The sequence below is a fragment of the Rhynchophorus ferrugineus genome, unplaced genomic scaffold (assembly GCF_030347505.1).
Source record: "Rhynchophorus ferrugineus isolate W39M unplaced genomic scaffold, kcgeb_rfMv2 rfM11, whole genome shotgun sequence".
NCBI classification, from domain to species: Eukaryota; Metazoa; Arthropoda; class Insecta; order Coleoptera; family Curculionidae; genus Rhynchophorus; species Rhynchophorus ferrugineus.
In genome coordinates, this window is record NW_027472590.1 from 21652414 (window position 1) to 21671641 (window position 19228).

Below are 19228 nucleotides of genomic sequence, written 5' to 3' on the forward strand. Positions count from 1 at the left end.
GCATAATTGATAATTAATATCAGTATATACAAATGATTACAATTAATAACAGAACGCAAGACGAATAAACATAGACAGTATAAATAAAATGTATAAGTAAACAAAGGCAAAATTATGTAATTAAAAATTATGTTATGTAAGCAGACAATGCAATTAACATGATTACGTAGAATGACATATAACCAAACTTGACATAATTTCGATAAGACTAGACAAGTTGGAGTATACCCGCGGCTGCAAGGTAATTGATTAGTTGATTCAAATTTAAGTAGTTGTCTGAGGGGTCCGTACTTGCGGCATTCAATTAGTAAATGTCTTACACTCGGTAGGGTTTGACTCACGTTAAACATAGAAGGTCTTTCACCTTTTAGCAGATATTCATGGGTAAGTCAATGCACGATTCTTAGTCGAGAGAAGATGCTCAATTCAAGTTTTCCTATATCTCGAATATAGGGATTTTGATAAAAGTCTTTCTTGATTTCCCATAATTTATTGTTAGTTAGTAGGTCCCAATATGATTGGTCGAGATTTCTAAAAAGGGTTTTACAATGGTACTTTCTATTTTTCTTCCAAAAAAGAGAACCCAATCGGGCTAAATCTTCTTCTTTTCCCACGAGGTAGTCGGCCCTCTCGTTACCCACGATTCACCTATGAAAGGGAACCTACAAATAAAAGATATTTGTGCCGCTTCTTGTTGTGGTAGTACGGAGTTTCCTGAGGCCAAATGATAACCCATCCGGGCTAATGATAGACTCTCCAGGGAGTTCTTGGAGTCCGTGACAATTACTACAGGTCTACTACCTGACTTATTTTGGAGGGACAATAAGGTTTTGTATATTGCTAGTAGTTCAGCAGTTAAAACTTTAGTCTGGGGGTATTGTTGAAAATGCCCCTCCGTGAAATCGGATGTAAAGCCTGCTCCTACATAATTTCATCGCTTAGATCCATCCGTGTAAACAGCCAAATGATTGGGGTAGCTTTCAGAATAGATCTAGCGAAAAAAATGATGCGGTCCAGAAACGCCGGCATTTTTATGTAGAGCTTGCATGGGCAAGTCAATAGGCATATGTACGTAGCGCCATGGTGGTATTTCTGTAGTCCTCTTGTATGCAGTAGTGAGTGCAAATGACAGACGGTCACAGATTTTATAAAAAATTTAAGATGATCCCTTGTGTAGTCTTTTACTGAAAGCGTAGTAGTCATCAATAGGAAAAAAGGAGCTAAATTAATTCAGTTGCGGCTTGAACCTTAAAAAGCTCGCATAATTTAATAATAAAAGCTCTCGCCGGAGACCCAAAGGATTCTGGATTGAATTTAACCTGTTTATATAAGAGGAGGCCACTGAGATGTAACACTAACCCCCATATTCAAGTTTACTCCATATTAAGGGCTTGTATATATTTAATAGACATAATCAATGGGCGCTCCAATAGAAGTTGGTGAGGGTCTTAATCAGACTGATATCCGCCAACCATCTATTTCTTAAGTGATTAATCTACCCCTACCTCAAAGTTCCCCTAGTTCACTACCCCCCGAAACTTGTGTTCAAATTCGTGTATGAAGTGTTTTCCTTCCATATCCAAAGTTGTTAAGAGGGGATAGTTACTTAGTCTGCAGAAGTGGACACCGCTACATTTATCTGGAGAGAACCTGAGTACATTCGATTTTGCACAGGTTGGAAGGGCATCAAGGCAGCTCTGTAGGTGTTCCTGGCTGTGTTTATGGTCGCGGTGTGTGGTAGATTAGAATAAAAATGTGGAACACTTCACGATTTTGCGTGTCATCCTTGCACAAGATGACTTGACAAGTAAACACACCATCCAAGGAAACAAGAACTAAACATAAAAAGGTAAATATGCTCTCGAATGAAAATAAAATACGTTTTTCGGATATACAATTGTTAATTAGGTGGTTTAGGGCTCCAGCGGGATTCTCCTATATAAAAAAACGCTTCTGGAATCTCTACCTCATGGGTGGTGTGGAAAAGAGTTCAATGTAAACAAAACAAATCTCACCTACAAATTATTATACCTGTGTTCTTAATTGTAGTTTTAAGTCCTTCGATAATATATGTATTAGATGTACTGTAATGTTGAAATAAATTATATTTGATAACATTTTAGTTCAATTATTTTACTTATATTATAATTTTCTTGTATATCAAAGCCAAATTGAACTAAAACTCAGAGATGATGCGGCAACATTGTAATATTCCGACGTCACAAATATCCGTTGCTAAAAAAACTTTGAATAGACTATATATATATATATATATATATATATATATATTGAATAACTAACATTATATATTACTGACTGCTTTATCCAGCATTTTTCTTACCGCTAAGGTTATCTCGTCACCAAAGTTTGAATGTCGACTATTAATAATTTACGTCAAACTAGGAGACAGTTATTTTCGGTTTCGGCACGAAGACAAAATCACACGACCGAAAGAAATCCATTTCAATGACAATAGATTCAAATTTTAATCCTTCTACTCACGGCTAAACGTTAAACTAAGCAAGAAAATCCCCAGAAACCCAAGACTTTGAAGTTCTCAAAGTTAAATAAACCAACTCTTTCGTGCATAATTTCCCTATTCCCGTGCATATAAGCTGGCGCCTGTTTATCCGAGTAGGCCGGAGCGCCCCGATGATCACGTGTCTAGTCGCTTTTCCGCTGTTTTCACGCTTTCCACGGCCGACGCGATCATACCCTTGGCCGTTTATTTAGTCCTGCGGAAAGCTTCGTCTTTATTTAACTTTGTCTACATGTGAGAAAGGATAATCTTTATGGGTGTGCTCTAGAGGAAAAAAACACCACCGCGGATTACTAGCGGTAGGTCGTCATTTTTTTCACAGTTGATGACTTCGATGTGATTGACAACTTTCTTTTTATTAACAAGTTAATTGAAAAGTCTCCGGCCTGACACATAGATGGCGCTACTAGAATTAAATTCATATGTTTATTTTTTAGTTAAACCTAACCCTCAAAAGATGCGTGTATAAATTTGACAGCTTGTTCATTAGTTTGTGAATTATAGCATTTTGAGTGAAGTAATTTTGTTGTTGCAAAAACAATGGATAAAAAGGAATTTCGCGTGTTGATAAAATATTGTTTTTTGAAGGGACAAAATACAGTTGAAGCAAAAACTTGGCTTGATGCCGAGTCTCCAGACGCTGCCCTAGGAAAATTAGCCATCAAGAATTGGTATGCTAAGTTTAGACGTGGTGAAATGAGCTTACTGAGGTGATTTAAACCGAAGTCGGTGAACGCAGTGGACGCCCAAAAGAAGTTGTTACAGACGAAAACATTTAAAAAATCCACAAAATGATTTTGAATGCCCGTAAGTTGAAATTGAATGATATAGCAGACGCTCTAAAGATATCAACTGAACGTTTACATCATATCATTCACGAATATTTAGGTATGAGAAAGCCCTGTGCAAAGTGGGTGCCACGCGAACTCACTTTTGACCAAAAATAACGACGAAATTCGGAGCAGTGTTTGAAAATTATCAAGCGTAATAAACCCGAGTTTTTCCAGCGATATGTGATAACAGATGAAACATGGCTCCATCATTTTATTCCGAAGTCCAATCGACAGTCATCCGAGTGGATTGCACACGATGAACCCGCTCCAAAGCGTGGGAAAAAGCAACAGTCGGCTGGCAAGGTTATGGCGTCTGTATTTTGGGATGCGCATGGAATATTTTTCATTAACTACCTTGAAAAAGAAGGACCTTCAACAGCGACTGTCATATAACATTATTGGACCGTTTGAAGGGCGCAATCGCCGAAAAACATTTGAAGAAAAAGAAAGTGCTGCTTCATCAAGACAATGCACCGTGTCACAAGTCAGTGAAAACGATGGCGAAAATCCATATAGGGGGCTTCGAATTGCTTCCTTCTCCACCGTATTCTCCAGATCTGTTCGAAGTAATTGATTAGAAACGGAATCTGTTCTGTATGGCCTTTGATTTTCAATAAGATCACCGATTTGAAGAGTATCAAAACAAGCAAAGTATTAAAAAAACGTTTGCCCGTTTATAACTTGTAGTTATTATTATTAATATTTTAAAGAATTTTACAGAAGTTTGATAATCGGACTTGCAAATTGCAGCAAGCAATATATTAAACATTTTGATGATGTGAGTTCACTGTTATTTTGAATAGACTATATAAATTTTACTGTTGTTCTGGTGTACTCGCATCTAGTGGCAGCTCCTGATAAAAATTTTAAAATGCTCTGCAATTTTGATTGTATTTAGGCGAGCCCCACTCAGGCTTTTGGTACGGTCTTTAAAGTGACCGCCATTATTCCTCTTGCTTGGTGGCGATAAGCTACGCGAGGTTTTCGCGCTTATCACTCATCTGTCCATCAGGTTACCCGTCTGGCCGCACACATCCATCATGCTCTTGACCAACGTAAAAAGCTTGGAGCAATCCTTCTAGACCTAACCAAAGCCTTTGACAAGATCTGGTCTCTTATTTAACCTTTTTATTTCAGATCTGCCGAGAAAAGAGCACATTGACGTCGCGTTTTACGCTGACGACACTGCTTTCTTCACGACCGCCAAGTTCGAAGTTACAATTCATGAACGTTTACAGAAGCAGCTCGATCATGCGGTCAAGTGGTTCAAATTCTGGAGGTTGCAAATCAACCCCCTGAAAACCCAGGCGATCATTTTCCGTAAGAAGCGTTACATACTACGCGTCTCGCAACTTAAGATCGACACCGCAATAATTCCATGGCTGGATAACGTCAGGTACCTAGGTCTCCACTTCGATCGGCGGTTCGGTTAACATTCCCAAATCCAAAAAGGTTCGAGGACAGCAAACCTGCTATCTTCTCTGATCTGCCTTTCTAGCAGACTTCCCATCTCCATGAAATGCTTATTTTACAAGATGTTAATTCGGTCCGTACTCCTCTGCGGATCTAATGTCTACTTCAAGTTTGTTACAACCAACCAGGTGAAGTGGCTTTTCAAGTTTTCCAAAATAAGCTCGTCAAGAAAATCTTAAACGCTCCACGGTTTGTCAGAAATATTCAAATTTATAAGGAAACTGACCCTCCAGAAATCAAACAGTTCATATCTCAATCATTCTACAAACGCGCTTGTTCGCGAACTGGTCGACATGCTGGGAGCTTAGCACCTCGTCACCGCTACCTAACCGTCTGTCAGGCTAAATTCTCCAGTATCTCCTCATCTATTTGAAGATTTTAATATGGGCTGAGCAACTGCTGATTCCAATATTTAACTTATAGCCATATTTTGCTTTCCGATAGGTTAATGGAAATAATCTACGAATATACACATATATATTTCAGTTTAATTATCGATTAAATTAACAGATGTCGCTAGGCTGAAATAGGCGAACTCATGGTTTGACACATATATCATTTTATTCTCCTGACATTAAACTTCAAAGCTATATATGTTATATTTTGCGAAACTAACACCGTCATATAAACATCGATAAGAATGTTACCTCATCGAAAATGTTTCGTGTCTAAAAACGTGCTTGCTGGTACAAACTTACGGAGAACATGCCTTAACCTTAAAGACATGTGAGACGTGGTTCCGAAAATTCAAAAGTGATTATTTCAATGTGGAAGATAAAGGACGTTCTGATAGATTGAAAAAGATTTAATATGAGAAACTGCAAGAGTTATCGGATGAAGAACCAACCTAAACTCAAAAAAATTTGCAGAAGTGTTAAACGTGGTCCAAGAAATGATTAGTGACTGATTACGAGTAATGGGGAAAGTTCAAGAGATGGAGAGATGGGTGCCACATCAACTGAACGACAGGCAAGCGGAAAATCGAAAAATCGTCTGTAAAATGCTGGTGCATAGATATGATTGGAAGTCATTTCTGTATCGTATAGCGACGGGTGATGAAAAGTGGATTTATTTTGAAAAACCTATGCGCGAAAAAACATAGTTAACAGGTGAATTGAAACGTCCCCGGCCTACCATAGTAAAACACACTATTTTGGCAAAATTAGTTTTTTTTATTTAACATAATTCCCTTCAGGGGTGATACACTGATTATAGCGAACCTCCAACTTTTCAATACCATATATATAGAACGATTTGCCCTTTGCTTCAAAATAGGCCGTCAATCACCTCGTCACTCGACGAAAATTTCTTCCCAGCGAGCATTCTTTTGAGATCTGAGAACAGGAAATAGTCACTGGGAGCCAGATCTGGAGAATACGGTGGATGAGGAAGCAATTCGAAGCCCAATTCATGGATTTTTGCCATCGCTTTCACTGACTTGTGACATGGTGCATTGTCTTGGATAAATCAGCACTTTCTATTTCTTCAAATATTTTCCTCAAACGGTCCAAAAATGCTATGTAATAGTTGATGGTCCTTCCTTTTTCAAGGTAGTCAATAAAAATTATTCCATGCACATCCCAAAATACAGACGCCATAAACTTGCCAGCCGACTGTTGCGTTTTCCAACGCTTTGGAGCGGATTCATAGTATGCAGTTCACTCGGATGACTGTAGATTGGAATTCGGAGTGAAATGATGAAGCCATGTTTCATTCATTGTCACATGTCGACGCAAAGACACGGGTTTATTACGCTTGATCATCTTCAAACACTGCTCCGAATCATCAACTCGTCGTTATTTCTGCTCAAAAGTGAGCTCGCGCGGCACCCACTTTGCACAGAACTTTCTCATACCCAAATATTGGTGAATGATATGATGTACGCGTACAGTTGATATCTTTAGTGTGTCTGCTATTTTAGTGAGTTTCAATTTACGGTCGTTTCAAAATCATTTTGTGAATTTTTTTTATGTTTTCCTCGGTAACAACCACTTTTAGGCGTCCGTCTTCAGTGCTTATTTCACTACGTCTAAACTTAGCGTACCAACCCTTGAGGGTTGACTTTTGTGGGACAGTGTCCGGAAACTCGGCATCAAGCCAAGTTTTTGCTTCAACTGTATTTTTCCCTTCAAAAAGCAATATTCTATCAACACACGAAATTCAAAGTTGCTACACTCAAAATTCTATAAATCACAAACTAATGATTCGACAGCTGTCAATGTGAGCATCTTTTGAGTGTTATGGCTAACCAAAAAAACATATTAATTTCATTCTAGTAGCGCCATCTATGTGTCAGGCCGGGGACTTTTCAATTGACCTGTTAGCACCTGGCGAAACCAACCGATCGACTCCATGGCCAAATCTTTTGGGTCGCAAGACAATGCTTTATGTTTGGTGGGACCAGAGTAGCGTGGTCTATTACGGACTGTTAAAACCTAGTAAAGTAGTTAATAGTCATCGCTATCGACAACAAATGATAAATTTGAACCATGCGTTAATCGAAAGGTGTCCAGAATAAGCCCGAAGACACGGTAAAGTGATTTTACAGCACGATAACGCGCCGTCTCATAAAACAAACCCGGTCAAGGAAGTGTTGAAAACACTTGGATGGGACATATTATCGTACCCATCGTACTTTCCAGACTTTGCGCCGTCCGACTATCAACTTTTCCTATCAACGGGACAGGCACTTGCAGAGCAACTCTGCGCCAATTTCGAAAAAGAAAATTTAGAAAATGGCCCGATAAATGGTTTCTTTATATATTAACTAGCTGACCCGACAGACTTCGTCCTGTCAAAAAGATTTGTAATGTGGCAGTTTTTGTGCCTACGTATTTTAAAAAATTCTCCTGAACAGAACCATCACCCTGGTGATAGGGCGTTGTGAATAAAAAATAATTAAATAAAACATATATAAGGATTGAAAAGTAAGTAATCGCTTTATTGTTAATCATGTGAATCATAATTATTATTATTATTATCATTATATTGCTTTGTGGTATACGATGTTTTTTGTTTGATTACCTGGCGCATAGATAAACAAATCTGATGGTTTTCCAACACGGGAACAGGCAACATACAATTGACCATGTGAGAAACATGGGTTTTCTAGATTAATACCACAAACACTTAATGATTGCCCCTGGGACTTGTTTATAGTCATAGCAAAAGCAAGCCGTCAACATGTCTATAGGAAATTTGCCATTACCAATGTCAATGAGTTGTTTAGAGAATATGTTTCCAGATTGGTCATTTTGCAACTCGACACGCATATTCTTGCTTAAATGAAGTACTTTAACATGTTTCCACAAATTGGAGGACTTTAGACATGCATTGAGTTCATCAGCTGGCGTTGATCGTGGAATCACTGGCAATGTTTGACGAAAATCTCCTGCTAATAAAATCATTGCACCACCAAATCGGTTATTATTGCTACGTAGATCTTTTAAGGTTCTGTCTAAAGCCTCCAAAGATTTTTTATGTGCCATCGTGCATTCATCCCAAACAATCAATTTACATTGCTGCAAAACCTTTGCCATTGCAGAGTTCTTCGAAACGTTGCAGGTTGGAGTTTCATTGCTTTGCATATTTAATGGCAATTTTAGTGCTGAATGGGCTGTTCGACCACCTTCAAGCAAAGTTGCTGCGATTCCCGACGAAGCGAGTGCAAGTGCAATTTTATTTTGTGAGCGAATTGTTGCTAATATTAATGAAATAAAAAAAGTTTTTCCTGTACCACCAGGTGCATCTAAGAAATAAATCCCTCCAGTTTCATCATTTGTTACTTTCATAAGAGTTTCAAATACATACTTCTGTTGTTCATTTAACAGTGGAAGATTTGTTTGAATTTATTCTTTCAAAGCGTTGAGATCATACAGTCTTTCTCGATGCAACTCTTGGTTAAAAGCGTCATGCATTGGACGATTGGGCGCGGTCAGGCCTAATTGAATTAATAGTTTGTTTGACATTATCAAGCACATGTCCTCAATTGAAATCAATGCTTGTAAATTTCTTCACTGATTTGTATATTTGGATTTCCCATTCTATTCCGTATTTGATACAAAATATCATCACACATATAATCTTTGTACTTCATCCACAAATCAATTGGGTTTGATGGGAAGCATGTAGATATGATTATAGAAAACAATGTTCGTATTTGATGAGTGTGTGATGATATTACAGCATCATTGAGAGTTTGATCCCAATGAGCGTCATTTTCAAGCAATTGCAAACGTTGACAGGCTTCTCTGTAGGATCCACACAATTCACCATCAACAGTTCGTAACTGTTGGAATGATGTTGGGCCACGTACATTGACTAATAGCAGTCGTAAATAAAAACATTCATCATTGCTTGGATGTACTGAATAAATCCGGCCAATCTCATCGGTGGAATATACATCTGTATATCCTGGAACTGGTTTTCCTTGTTTCCGTCGTATAAATCTCCTTGAGGATTGATTCCAAGTATAATATTTTGGCATTTCAGAATATAGCAATGTTTGTGCGAAATCATCGTTTTGGCATGTCTCAAAAAAACTGGTTAATGTAGTAGATGGTGGCTGAGCAGCTCTTTGTACTGCGTTCTGTGCTGTAAAATACACTCTTTGTCCATTTTCTAAATGTACAGCTAAGTGAACAACAGAAGGGTGTCTCTCATGAATAGGAAAAGAAAATATTCGCCAAACTGCTTCATTACTACTGACATAGCAGCCCATTTGGTATTGGGTAACTTCATCATTAGAATTCTCTGCACCAATTTCAATCACAGCCATATCACTCCCTTTGCTTACATATTTGCAAATGTATTTAATCGATTTCACTGAATGGCAAGATTCAACGTTGATGTGTGCTTTGAATGTCTTTGATAAAATGGGTGAATATGGAACAATCCAACGATTATCTATTTCAATATCTTGTTGATTTAATTTGACAATTGTTGATTTTCCATTGTCTGCTGTCGATCTGCGACGATACAGTGGATAACCGTCATTACCAGTAATTGTTTCCGATATTAATGTCCGTGGATATCGTTTTGAACATTTACCATCCATCATACACGGTGAATTTTGATTAAGAGTTCCACAGGGACCATGTATCATGTTTTTGATAACTACCTCATGCAATCCAGGATCTACTTGTACATTAGGGATTTCAGCTGATATCACTGCATCAACTTCATTTGGCCTTATCTTTTCAACCAACCAAATCAAAATGTGTGCATGTGGCAATCCTCGTTTCTGCCACTCCACAGAATACATCCAGCAGCGTGTCTCACCAAACACATTATGTTTTACGATGAAATTCATTAAAGATTTCAACTTTTGTCTAAAGACTCTGGCTGTAATATCATGACGATCAATGGATGATTTCCCAGGTAATAACTCCTGCTTAATTTCTATCCATTGCGGATTGCATGTAAATGTGATGAACAAATCTGCTGTACCATAATGACGAACATACGACATGGCATCTTGAGCATATTCGTGCATATGCCGAGGGCTTCCGATGTATGTTGCTGGAAGAATAGTCATCCGACCGACATTCTGTGCATTTCCATCAGTATTAATCGCATCTCGAAGGTGAATATACTCTTCAGATCGGAGTTTGGTTTGATTCAACCTGATGAATGTTAATCTCTCCGTTTCAATTTTAACATACATGTCATCAACATATTTGTGATATAATCGCCGACATTTCAATATGCGATTATCTGCATTTTCCCGAATCATTAGGCGGTATGAATAATAGTTCATTGAACTGACTTTTTTGTTGGTTTCAGAACCTGTAAACAGATTTTGTTTTAATAACATTCAAATATAAAATTAAAATACATAATATAGTGACTGAGATATTATCGCCATAGCTAAACTAATATTTTAGTTACCTGTAATGGGATTTATCATTTTTATTGATAAATCGTAGCCATCTTCACCTTGCCAAAATATAATGGGATATTGCAGTGCATCATATGAGCGGTGTGTTTCCTTTATAGGTTGTAATTGAAAATTCCGACGATGTAAAACAATATCACGGGATTCCAAGTTTTCTCCAACTACAACGATAGCAACTTCATCAATAGTTGGTGCATTAAAACGTCTTGTATGTTGACCTGCAGGTGTTTTATCAGCTCTGATTACAATTTTGTGATTATCGGATGGCATCAGATCCAGGGCAGTTTTAAACAATATAATCAATTGATTGTGTTGATGAAATAAAGTTTGTAATTGTTCTACAATAGACCTTTTTACTAAATTGTTATGTGCACAACGCAGATCAATTTCTTGTGGTGAATTGCCCATAAAATAAATTTGCAGGAATTTGTTGTCGCTATCTGACACTGGTAACAGTGAACCTGCTCTGTGATATATTTGCCCTTGTATCTGTAAATAAAAAAAATATTATGGTGTGGTATAAATTAATGGATTGTCAATGATCAAACTTAAATAATATTTGATCTTAAAAAGTATATATTTAGTTTTAACTAATATCTATCAAATATAAAATATAATAAAAGTGTCACTGAAACTGAATCACCATATAATATGATGACTAAGTGATATATTTCGTAATGATTAAGAAATTGAAGATTAGTAACACATCTTAACTTTGGTGACAGAAAATTTTGTTCGCTAAAATAATTATGAGTAACTGCTATAATACATACCTTGAAAGTTGGCATAAAATTTTCCCGAACTGCATTTGTTGCCCCAAATGAAGTCATTTGAAAGCAATTGCTATATTGTTGAATATGTGTCAAAAAGTGTATAGAATCTGTTCCTATTCCTGAAACTAATGAGTACAATGGTTCTGGTGGTGGATCCAATTGTATCAATTTCACTTTACCATTTGCGCAACACAATCCATTGGCTTCGTTTTTGTATTTTAATGCCTTACAGTGTGAGCAAACCAAGTTCATAGAACCAATAACAACACATTGGTAGTTACTGTAGTCAATTGACACATCGTAACTGAAAGCAGCTGGATTCAAACTTGCGCGATTATTAGTTGAATGTCGCGCTCGCGCTTCACGCGAATCAAATATAAATTATTTTTTCACTAATCACGAACTAAACAAACACTAACTAACTAAACACTCTGCACAAAACACGATATACGAATTTGTTTCGTGTATCACTTGACAATTCATCTGTCATCTGTCAAAAGTCATCTTTAACAGACAACTTTTTTTTTTAAATTTGATATGACTTGAACTCAAATCCTTTTAAGCCGTACAAATTGTTTTATTTATTTAAAATTTGAATTAAATTTTAAACAAATAAAAAATTTTAAATAAATAAAACAATTCGTACGGATTAAAAGGATTTGAGTTCAAATCATATCAAATTTAAAAAAAAAAGTTGTCTGTTACAGATGACTTTTGACAGATGACAGATGAATTGTCAACTGATACACGAAACAAATTCAAACAAAAAGGGCTATTTTTAGGGTTTTTCCAGCAATAATTCTAATTTTTCTCGCCGTAAAAACCATCCCTGAACTTCAACGAACATTTTAAAAAAAGATTTGGCCAAATTGGTCCAGGCGTTGTTGAGTTATGCGCTTAGGAACATATTTTGCGATTCATTTTTATATATAAGACTAGCTGACCCGACAGACTTCGTCCTGTCAAAAAGATTTGTAATGTGGCAGTTTTTGTGCCTACGTATTTTAAAAAATTCTCCTGAACAGAACCATCACCCTGGTGATAGGGCGTTGTGAATAAAAAATAATTAAATAAAACATATATAAGGATTGAAAAGTAAGTAATCGCTTTATTGTTAATCATGTGAATCATAATTATTATTATTATTATCATTGTAGTGCTTTGTAGTATACGATGTTTTTTGTTTGATTACCTGGCGCATAGATAAACAAATCTGATGGTTTTCCAACACGGGAACAGGCAACATACAATTGACCATGTGAGAAACATGGGTTTTCTAGATTAATACCACAAACACTTAATGTTTGCCCCTGGGACTTGTTTATAGTCATAGCAAAAGCAAGCCGCACTGGAAACTGTAGTCGTTTAAACTCAAATGGCACATCAGTCGGAATCATTGGGATGCGCGGTATGAGAACATCTTCTCCTTTATACTTTCCTTTGAGTATAGTTGCTTCTATCACATTGTTTAGTAATTTTTTTATCGCTAACCGTGTACCGTTGCAAAGACGCGGTTGGTTGATATTTCGCAACATTATAACCACCGATCCAACCTTTAATTGAAGATTGTGAGGTGGCAATCCTGGCAAATCCAGCGAGTTTAAAAATTCCGGTGGATAGTTGACTACATCATCTTGATTAGTAGCCGAATCAACTGATTTATATATCCTCAATTCGCCTGTAATTTGTTCTTGAATTTTGAAATTTAATTCATTTACATCTATGTTTTTTGCAGCCAGTATAGCTCATTCGCTCAACCAATCATGGTTTCTGTAATTTTGAGAAACATCTGGAAACACCTTCTGAATAAGTTCATCTTTTGATCGAGTTAACTGACAAAAACTTTGAGGAAAGTTAATGCAGCCAGTCAACATGTCTATAGGAAATTTGCCATTACCAATGTCAATGAGTTGTTTAGAGAATATGTTTCCAGATTGGTCATTTTGCAACTCGACACGCATATTCTTGCTTAAATGAAGTACTTTGACATGTTTCCACAAATTGGAGGACTTTAGACATGCATTGAGTTCATCAGCTGGCGTTGATCGTGGAATCACTGGCAATGTTTGACGAAAATCTCCTGCTAATAAAAGCATTGCACCACCAAATCGGTTATTATTGCTACGTAGATCTTTTAAGGTTCTGTCTAAAGCCTCCAAAGATTTTTTATGTGCCATCGTGCATTCATCCCAAACAATCAATTTACATTGCTGCAAAACCTTTGCCATTGCAGAGTTCTTCGAAACGTTGCAGGTTGGAGTTTCATTGCTTTGCATATTTAATGGCAATTTTAGTGCTGAATGGGCTGTTCGACCACCTTCAAGCAAAGTTGCTGCGATTCCCGACGAAGCGAGTGCAAGTGCAATTTTATTTTGTGAGCGAATTGTTGCTAATATTAATGAAATAAAAAAAGTTTTTCCTGTACCACCAGGTGCATCTAAGAAATAAATCCCTCCAGTTTCATCATTTGTTACTTTCATAAGAGTTTCAAATACATACTTCTGTTGTTCATTTAACAGTGGAAGATTTGTTTGAATTTATTCTTTCAAAGCGTTGAGATCATACAGTCTTTCTCGATGCAACTCTTGGTTAAAAGCGTCATGCATTGGACGATTGGGCGCGGTCAGGCCTAATTGAATTAATAGTTTGTTTGACATTATCAAGCACATGTCCTCAATTGAAATCAATGCTTGTAAATTTCTTCACTGATTTGTATATTTGGATTTCCCATTCTATTCCGTATTTGATACAAAATATCATCACACATATAATCTTTGTACTTCATCCACAAATCAATTGGGTTTGATGGGAAGCATGTAGATATGATTATAGAAAACAATGTTCGTATTTGATGAGTGTGTGATGATATTACAGCATCATTGAGAGTTTGATCCCAATGAGCGTCATTTTCAAGCAATTGCAAACGTTGACAGGCTTCTCTGTAGGATCCACACAATTCACCATCAACAGTTCGTAACTGTTGGAATGATGTTGGGCCACGTACATTGACTAATAGCAGTCGTAAATAAAAACATTCATCATTGCTTGGATGTACTGAATAAATCCGGCCAATCGCAACGGTGGAATATACATCTGTATATCCTGGAACTGGTTTTCCTTGTTTCCGTCGTATAAATCTCCTTGAGGATTGATTCCAGGTATAATATTTTGGCATTTCAGAATATAGCAATGTTTGTGCGAAATCATCGTTTTGGCATGTCTCAAAAAAACTGGTTAATGTAGTAGATGGTGGCTGAGCAGCTCTTTGTACTGCGTTCTGTGCTGTAAAATACACTCTTTGTCCATTTTCTAAATGTACAGCTAAGTGAACAACAGAAGGGTGTCTCTCATGAATAGGAAAAGAAAATATTCGCCAAACTGCTTCATTACTGCTAACATAGCGGCCCATTTGGTATTGGGTAACTTCATCATTAGAATTCTCTGCACCAATTCCAATCACAGCCATATCACTCCCTTTGGTTACATATTTGCAAATGTATTTAATCGATTTCACTGAATGGCAAGATTCAACGTTGATGTGTGCTTTGAATGTCTTTGATAAAATGGGTGAATATGGAACAATCCAACGATTATCTATTTCAATATCTTGTTGATTTAATTTGACAATTGTTGATTTTCCATTGTCTGCTGTCGATCTGCGACGATACAATGGATAACCGTCATTACCAGTAATTGTTTCCGATATTAATGTCCGTGGATATCGTTTTGAACATTTACCATCCATCATACACGGTGAATTTTGATTAAGAGTTCCACAGGGACCATGTATCATGTTTTTGATAACTACCTCATGCAATCCAGGATCTACTTGTACATTAGGGATTTCAGCTGATATCACTGCATCAACTTCATTTGGCCTTATCTTTTCAACCAACCAAATCAAAATGTGTGCATGTGGCAATCCTCGTTTCTGCCACTCCACAGAATACATCCAGCAGCGTGTCTCACCAAACACATTATGTTTTACGATGAAATTCATTAAAGATTTCAACTTTTGTCTAAAGACTCTGGCTGTAATATCATGACGATCAATGGGTGATTGCCCAGGGAATAACTCCTGCTTAATTTCTATCCATTGCGGATTGCATGTAAATGTGATGAACAAATCTGCTGTACCATAATGACGAACATACGACATGGCATCTTGAGCATATTCGTGCATATGCCGAGGGCTTCCGATGTATGTTGCTGGAAGAATAGTCATCCGACCGACATTCTGTGCATTTCCATCAGTATTAATCGCATCTCGAAGGTGAATATACTCTTCAGATCGGAGTTTGGTTTGATTCAACCTGATGAATGTTAATCTCTCCGTTTCAATTTTAACATACATGTCATCAACATATTTGTGATATAATCGCCGACATTTCAATATGCGATTATCTGCATTTTCCCGAATCATTAGGCGGTATGAATAATAGTTCATTGAACTGACTTTTTTGTTGGTTTCAGAACCTGTAAACAGATTTTGTTTTAATAACATTCAAATATAAAATTAAAATACATAATATAGTGACTGAGATATTATCGCCATAGCTAAACTAATATTTTAGTTACCTGTAATGGGATTTATCATTTTTATTGATAAATCGTAGCCATCTTCACCTTGCCAAAATATAATGGGATATTGCAGTGCATCATATGAGCGGTGTGTTTCCTTTATAGGTTGTAATTGAAAATTCCGACGATGTAAAACAATATCACGGGATTCCAAGTTTTCTCCAACTACAACGATAGCAACTTCATCAATAGTTGGTGCATTAAAACGTCTTGTATGTTGACCTGCAGGTGTTTTATCAGCTCTGATTACAATTTTGTGATTATCGGATGGCATCAGATCCAGGGCAGTTTTAAACAATATAATCAATTGATTGTGTTGATGAAATAAAGTTTGTAATTGTTCTACAATAGACCTTTTTACTAAATTGTTATGTGCACAACGCAGATCAATTTCTTGTGGTGAATTGCCCATAAAATAAATTTGCAGGAATTTGTTGTCGCTATCTGACACTGGTAACAGTGAACCTGCTCTGTGATATATTTGCCCTTGTATCTGTAAATACAAAAAATATTATGGTGTGGTATAAATTAATGGATTGTCAGTGATCAAACTTAAATAATATTTGATCTTAAAAAGTATATATTTAGTTTTAACTAATATCTATCAATTATAAAATATAATAAAAGTGTCACTGAAACTGAATCACCATATAATATGATGACTAAGTGATATATTTCGTAATGATTAAGAAATTGAAGATTAGTAACACATCTTAACTTTGGTGACAGAAAATTTTGTTCGCTAAAATAATTATGATTAACTGCTATAATACATACCTTGAAAGTTGGCATAAAATTTTCCCGAACTGCATTTGTTGCCCCAAATGAAGTCATTTGAAAGCAATTGTTATATTGTTGGATATGTGTCAAAAAGTGTATAGAATCTGTTCCTATTCCTGAAACCAATGAGTACAATGGTTCTGGTGGTGGATCCAATGGTATCAATTTCACTTTACCATTTGCGCAACACAATCCATTGGCTTCGTTTTTGTATTTTAATGCCTTACAGTGTGAGCAAACCAAGTTCATAGAACCAATAACAACACATTGGTAGTTACTGTAGTCAATTGACACATCGTAACTGAAAGCAGCTCGATTCAAACTTGCGCGATTATTAGTTGAACGTCGCGCTCGCGGTTCACGCGTTTGTGATATCCGAATTCTTTCACGTTCATTTCCGTCGTCACGTTCTTTTGCAATACGATTATATCGGTAATTAGCTTGGTTTATAGCATTTCTGGTTCTTCTACCTAAATTGCTTCGTCTTATAGGAGGCATATCAAATATAAATTATTTTTTCACTAATCACGAACTAAACAAACACTAACTAACTAAACACTCTGCACAAAACACGATATACGAATTTGTTTCGTGTATCACTTGACAATTCATCTGTCATCTGTCAAAAGTCATCTTTAACAGACAACTTTTTTTTTTAAATTTGATATGACTTGAACTCAAATCCTTTTAAGCCGTACGAATTGTTTTATTTATTTAAAATTTGAATTAAATTTTAAATAAATAAAAAATTTTAAATAAATAAAACAATTCGTACGGATTAAAAGGATTTGAGTTCAAGTCATATCAAATTTAAAAAAAAAGTTGTCTGTTACAGATGACTTTTGACAGATGACAGATGAATTGTCAACTGATACACGAAACAAATTCAAACAAAAAGGGCTTTTTTTAGGGTTTTTCCAGCAATAATTCTAATTTTTCTCGCCGTAGAAACCATCCTTGAACTTCAACGAACATTTTAAAAAAAGATTTGGCCAAATTGGTCCAGGCGTTGTTGAGTTATGCGCTTACCATCACATTTTGCGATTCATTTTTATATATAAGATATTCTTTTTTTTTTTCATGTTTTTCTCTTTTTCATATTTGTTTAATACCATCAATTTAACACGATCTATTAGAGTTCCGTCTTTTCTTCAGTCAGTCTGAAAACAAACTTTGAGTCTTTCCCTGTTAAAAGTCTATAAACTTGTTTAATCCAAAAGTATATAGCGCACCTTATTATTTTTAATATTTTATCTGGAAGATCATTATGTACTGTATAGCTCAAAGACCCACTTACAATATAATAAAACAACTCCTGGAATCTGGGGCATCTCAACTTGTCGATCTATGAGTTACTCATAATTGAATGCAAACAAATATTACAATTAAGTTCATTTTTCAAAGGCTTTAGAGAATAACCTGAAATATAGACTTCGGTACAACGTAAAATTGTGTTTGTTCGTATAGAAACATCTGGACTCTATACCTTGAAATAGAGTGAAGTTACAATTTCACAATTCCTGGTAATACATCCCCCGTTAGTAAAGAAGTAAATTATCTAAAACGCTCTCATCTTCACAATTTCCTAAAGGCGAATAAGATGAACAAAATGTACTAAAAAAATAAACCCCATCAAAGTAGTTATTAAATGTTAACATAGGGTATTATAAAGAGGTGTAATTTAAACATACGAAACCGAGGAAATTTTTTGCGTGGTCCCACCAATGCAGCCACTTTTTGCGCACCTTTTTGAATTGCCCTACAAAGACATTTGATTGGCTCATTTCTAGAAAGCCTGTCTAAGGCTATAGAAAAAGTACATGTAGCGGTCAACAAGATCTACAAATGGACTAGAGACTGAAAAACACAACTTAATAGCACCAAATCTATACATCTTAATTTTGCGTTCCGGCAAATTGAAAAAAAATTAATTATATCAGTTGACGGATGACCGATTCCTCAAGCAGAATCTGCTAAATACCTCGGATTATATGTTGATGGTAGGTTAAACTGGAAACATCATGTCAGACAAAAAGCCGTGCAGATTAGACTCAAAGTCAAGCAACTGTACTGGTTATTCGGAAGATACTCTCAACTTGACCTAAAATCAAAGATATTGGTTTATCTGTCAATCATAAAGTCAATTATCGCTTCGTATCTAACGAAGAGCTGCACCATGGCTTCAAAATCAGATGGATTCACGAAGTAATCCAAGATTTTGTGCTAGAAAATGAAATAAGATCCTAAATCACAGGATCGTGGAAGCAATACAGCTGCTGGACAACACGCAGGAAATCAGAAGATTGAAGCAAACCAAACCACACGAACTAGTTTAATGTTTAAGTGAATTTTT

At 36.2% G+C, this 19228-nt stretch overlaps 2 protein-coding genes across 2 annotated transcripts; both read right to left on the reverse strand.

Moving 5' to 3' along the window:
- Positions 1-1606: 1606 nt before the first annotated feature.
- LOC143204484 (uncharacterized) lies at positions 1607-11259 on the reverse strand. Its single transcript, XM_076417030.1, has 4 exons — positions 10735-11259; positions 9825-10632; positions 7187-7260; positions 1607-1713 (listed from the first exon to the last, which is right to left on the reverse strand). The coding sequence occupies exons 1-4, from the start codon at positions 11147-11149 to the stop codon at positions 1607-1609; spliced, it is 1404 nt and encodes a 467-aa protein (XP_076273145.1). The 5' UTR covers positions 11150-11259.
- A 1014-nt stretch (positions 11260-12273) lies between these two features.
- On the reverse strand, positions 12274-18659 carry LOC143204485 (uncharacterized). Its single transcript, XM_076417031.1, has 6 exons — positions 18567-18659; positions 16318-16588; positions 16093-16260; positions 14221-15990; positions 12707-13258; positions 12274-12473 (listed from the first exon to the last, which is right to left on the reverse strand). The coding sequence occupies exons 1-6, from the start codon at positions 18657-18659 to the stop codon at positions 12412-12414; spliced, it is 2916 nt and encodes a 971-aa protein (XP_076273146.1). The 3' UTR covers positions 12274-12411.
- Positions 18660-19228: the final 569 nt, after the last annotated feature.

Coding starts and splice junctions, on each gene's coding strand:
- LOC143204485 (XM_076417031.1), bottom strand. CDS start 18,659: ATGAGCCAATCAAATGTCTTTGTAGGGCAATTCAAAAAGGTGCGCAAA. Junction 16,261..16,317: donor AGCTGATAAAACACCTGCAG/GTCAACATACAA, acceptor CTATCGTTGTAG/TTGGAGAAAACTTGGAATCC. Junction 15,991..16,092: donor AATGATAAATCCCATTACAG/GTAACTAAAATA, acceptor ATCTGTTTACAG/GTTCTGAAACCAACAAAAAA.
- LOC143204484 (XM_076417030.1), bottom strand. CDS start 11,149: ATGGGCAATTCACCACAAGAAATTGATCTGCGTTGTGCACATAACAAT. Junction 10,633..10,734: donor AATGATAAATCCCATTACAG/GTAACTAAAATA, acceptor ATCTGTTTACAG/GTTCTGAAACCAACAAAAAA. Junction 7,261..9,824: donor GGTAATGACGGTTATCCACT/GTATCGTCGCAG, acceptor AGTCCGTAATAG/ACCACGCTACTCTGGTCCCA.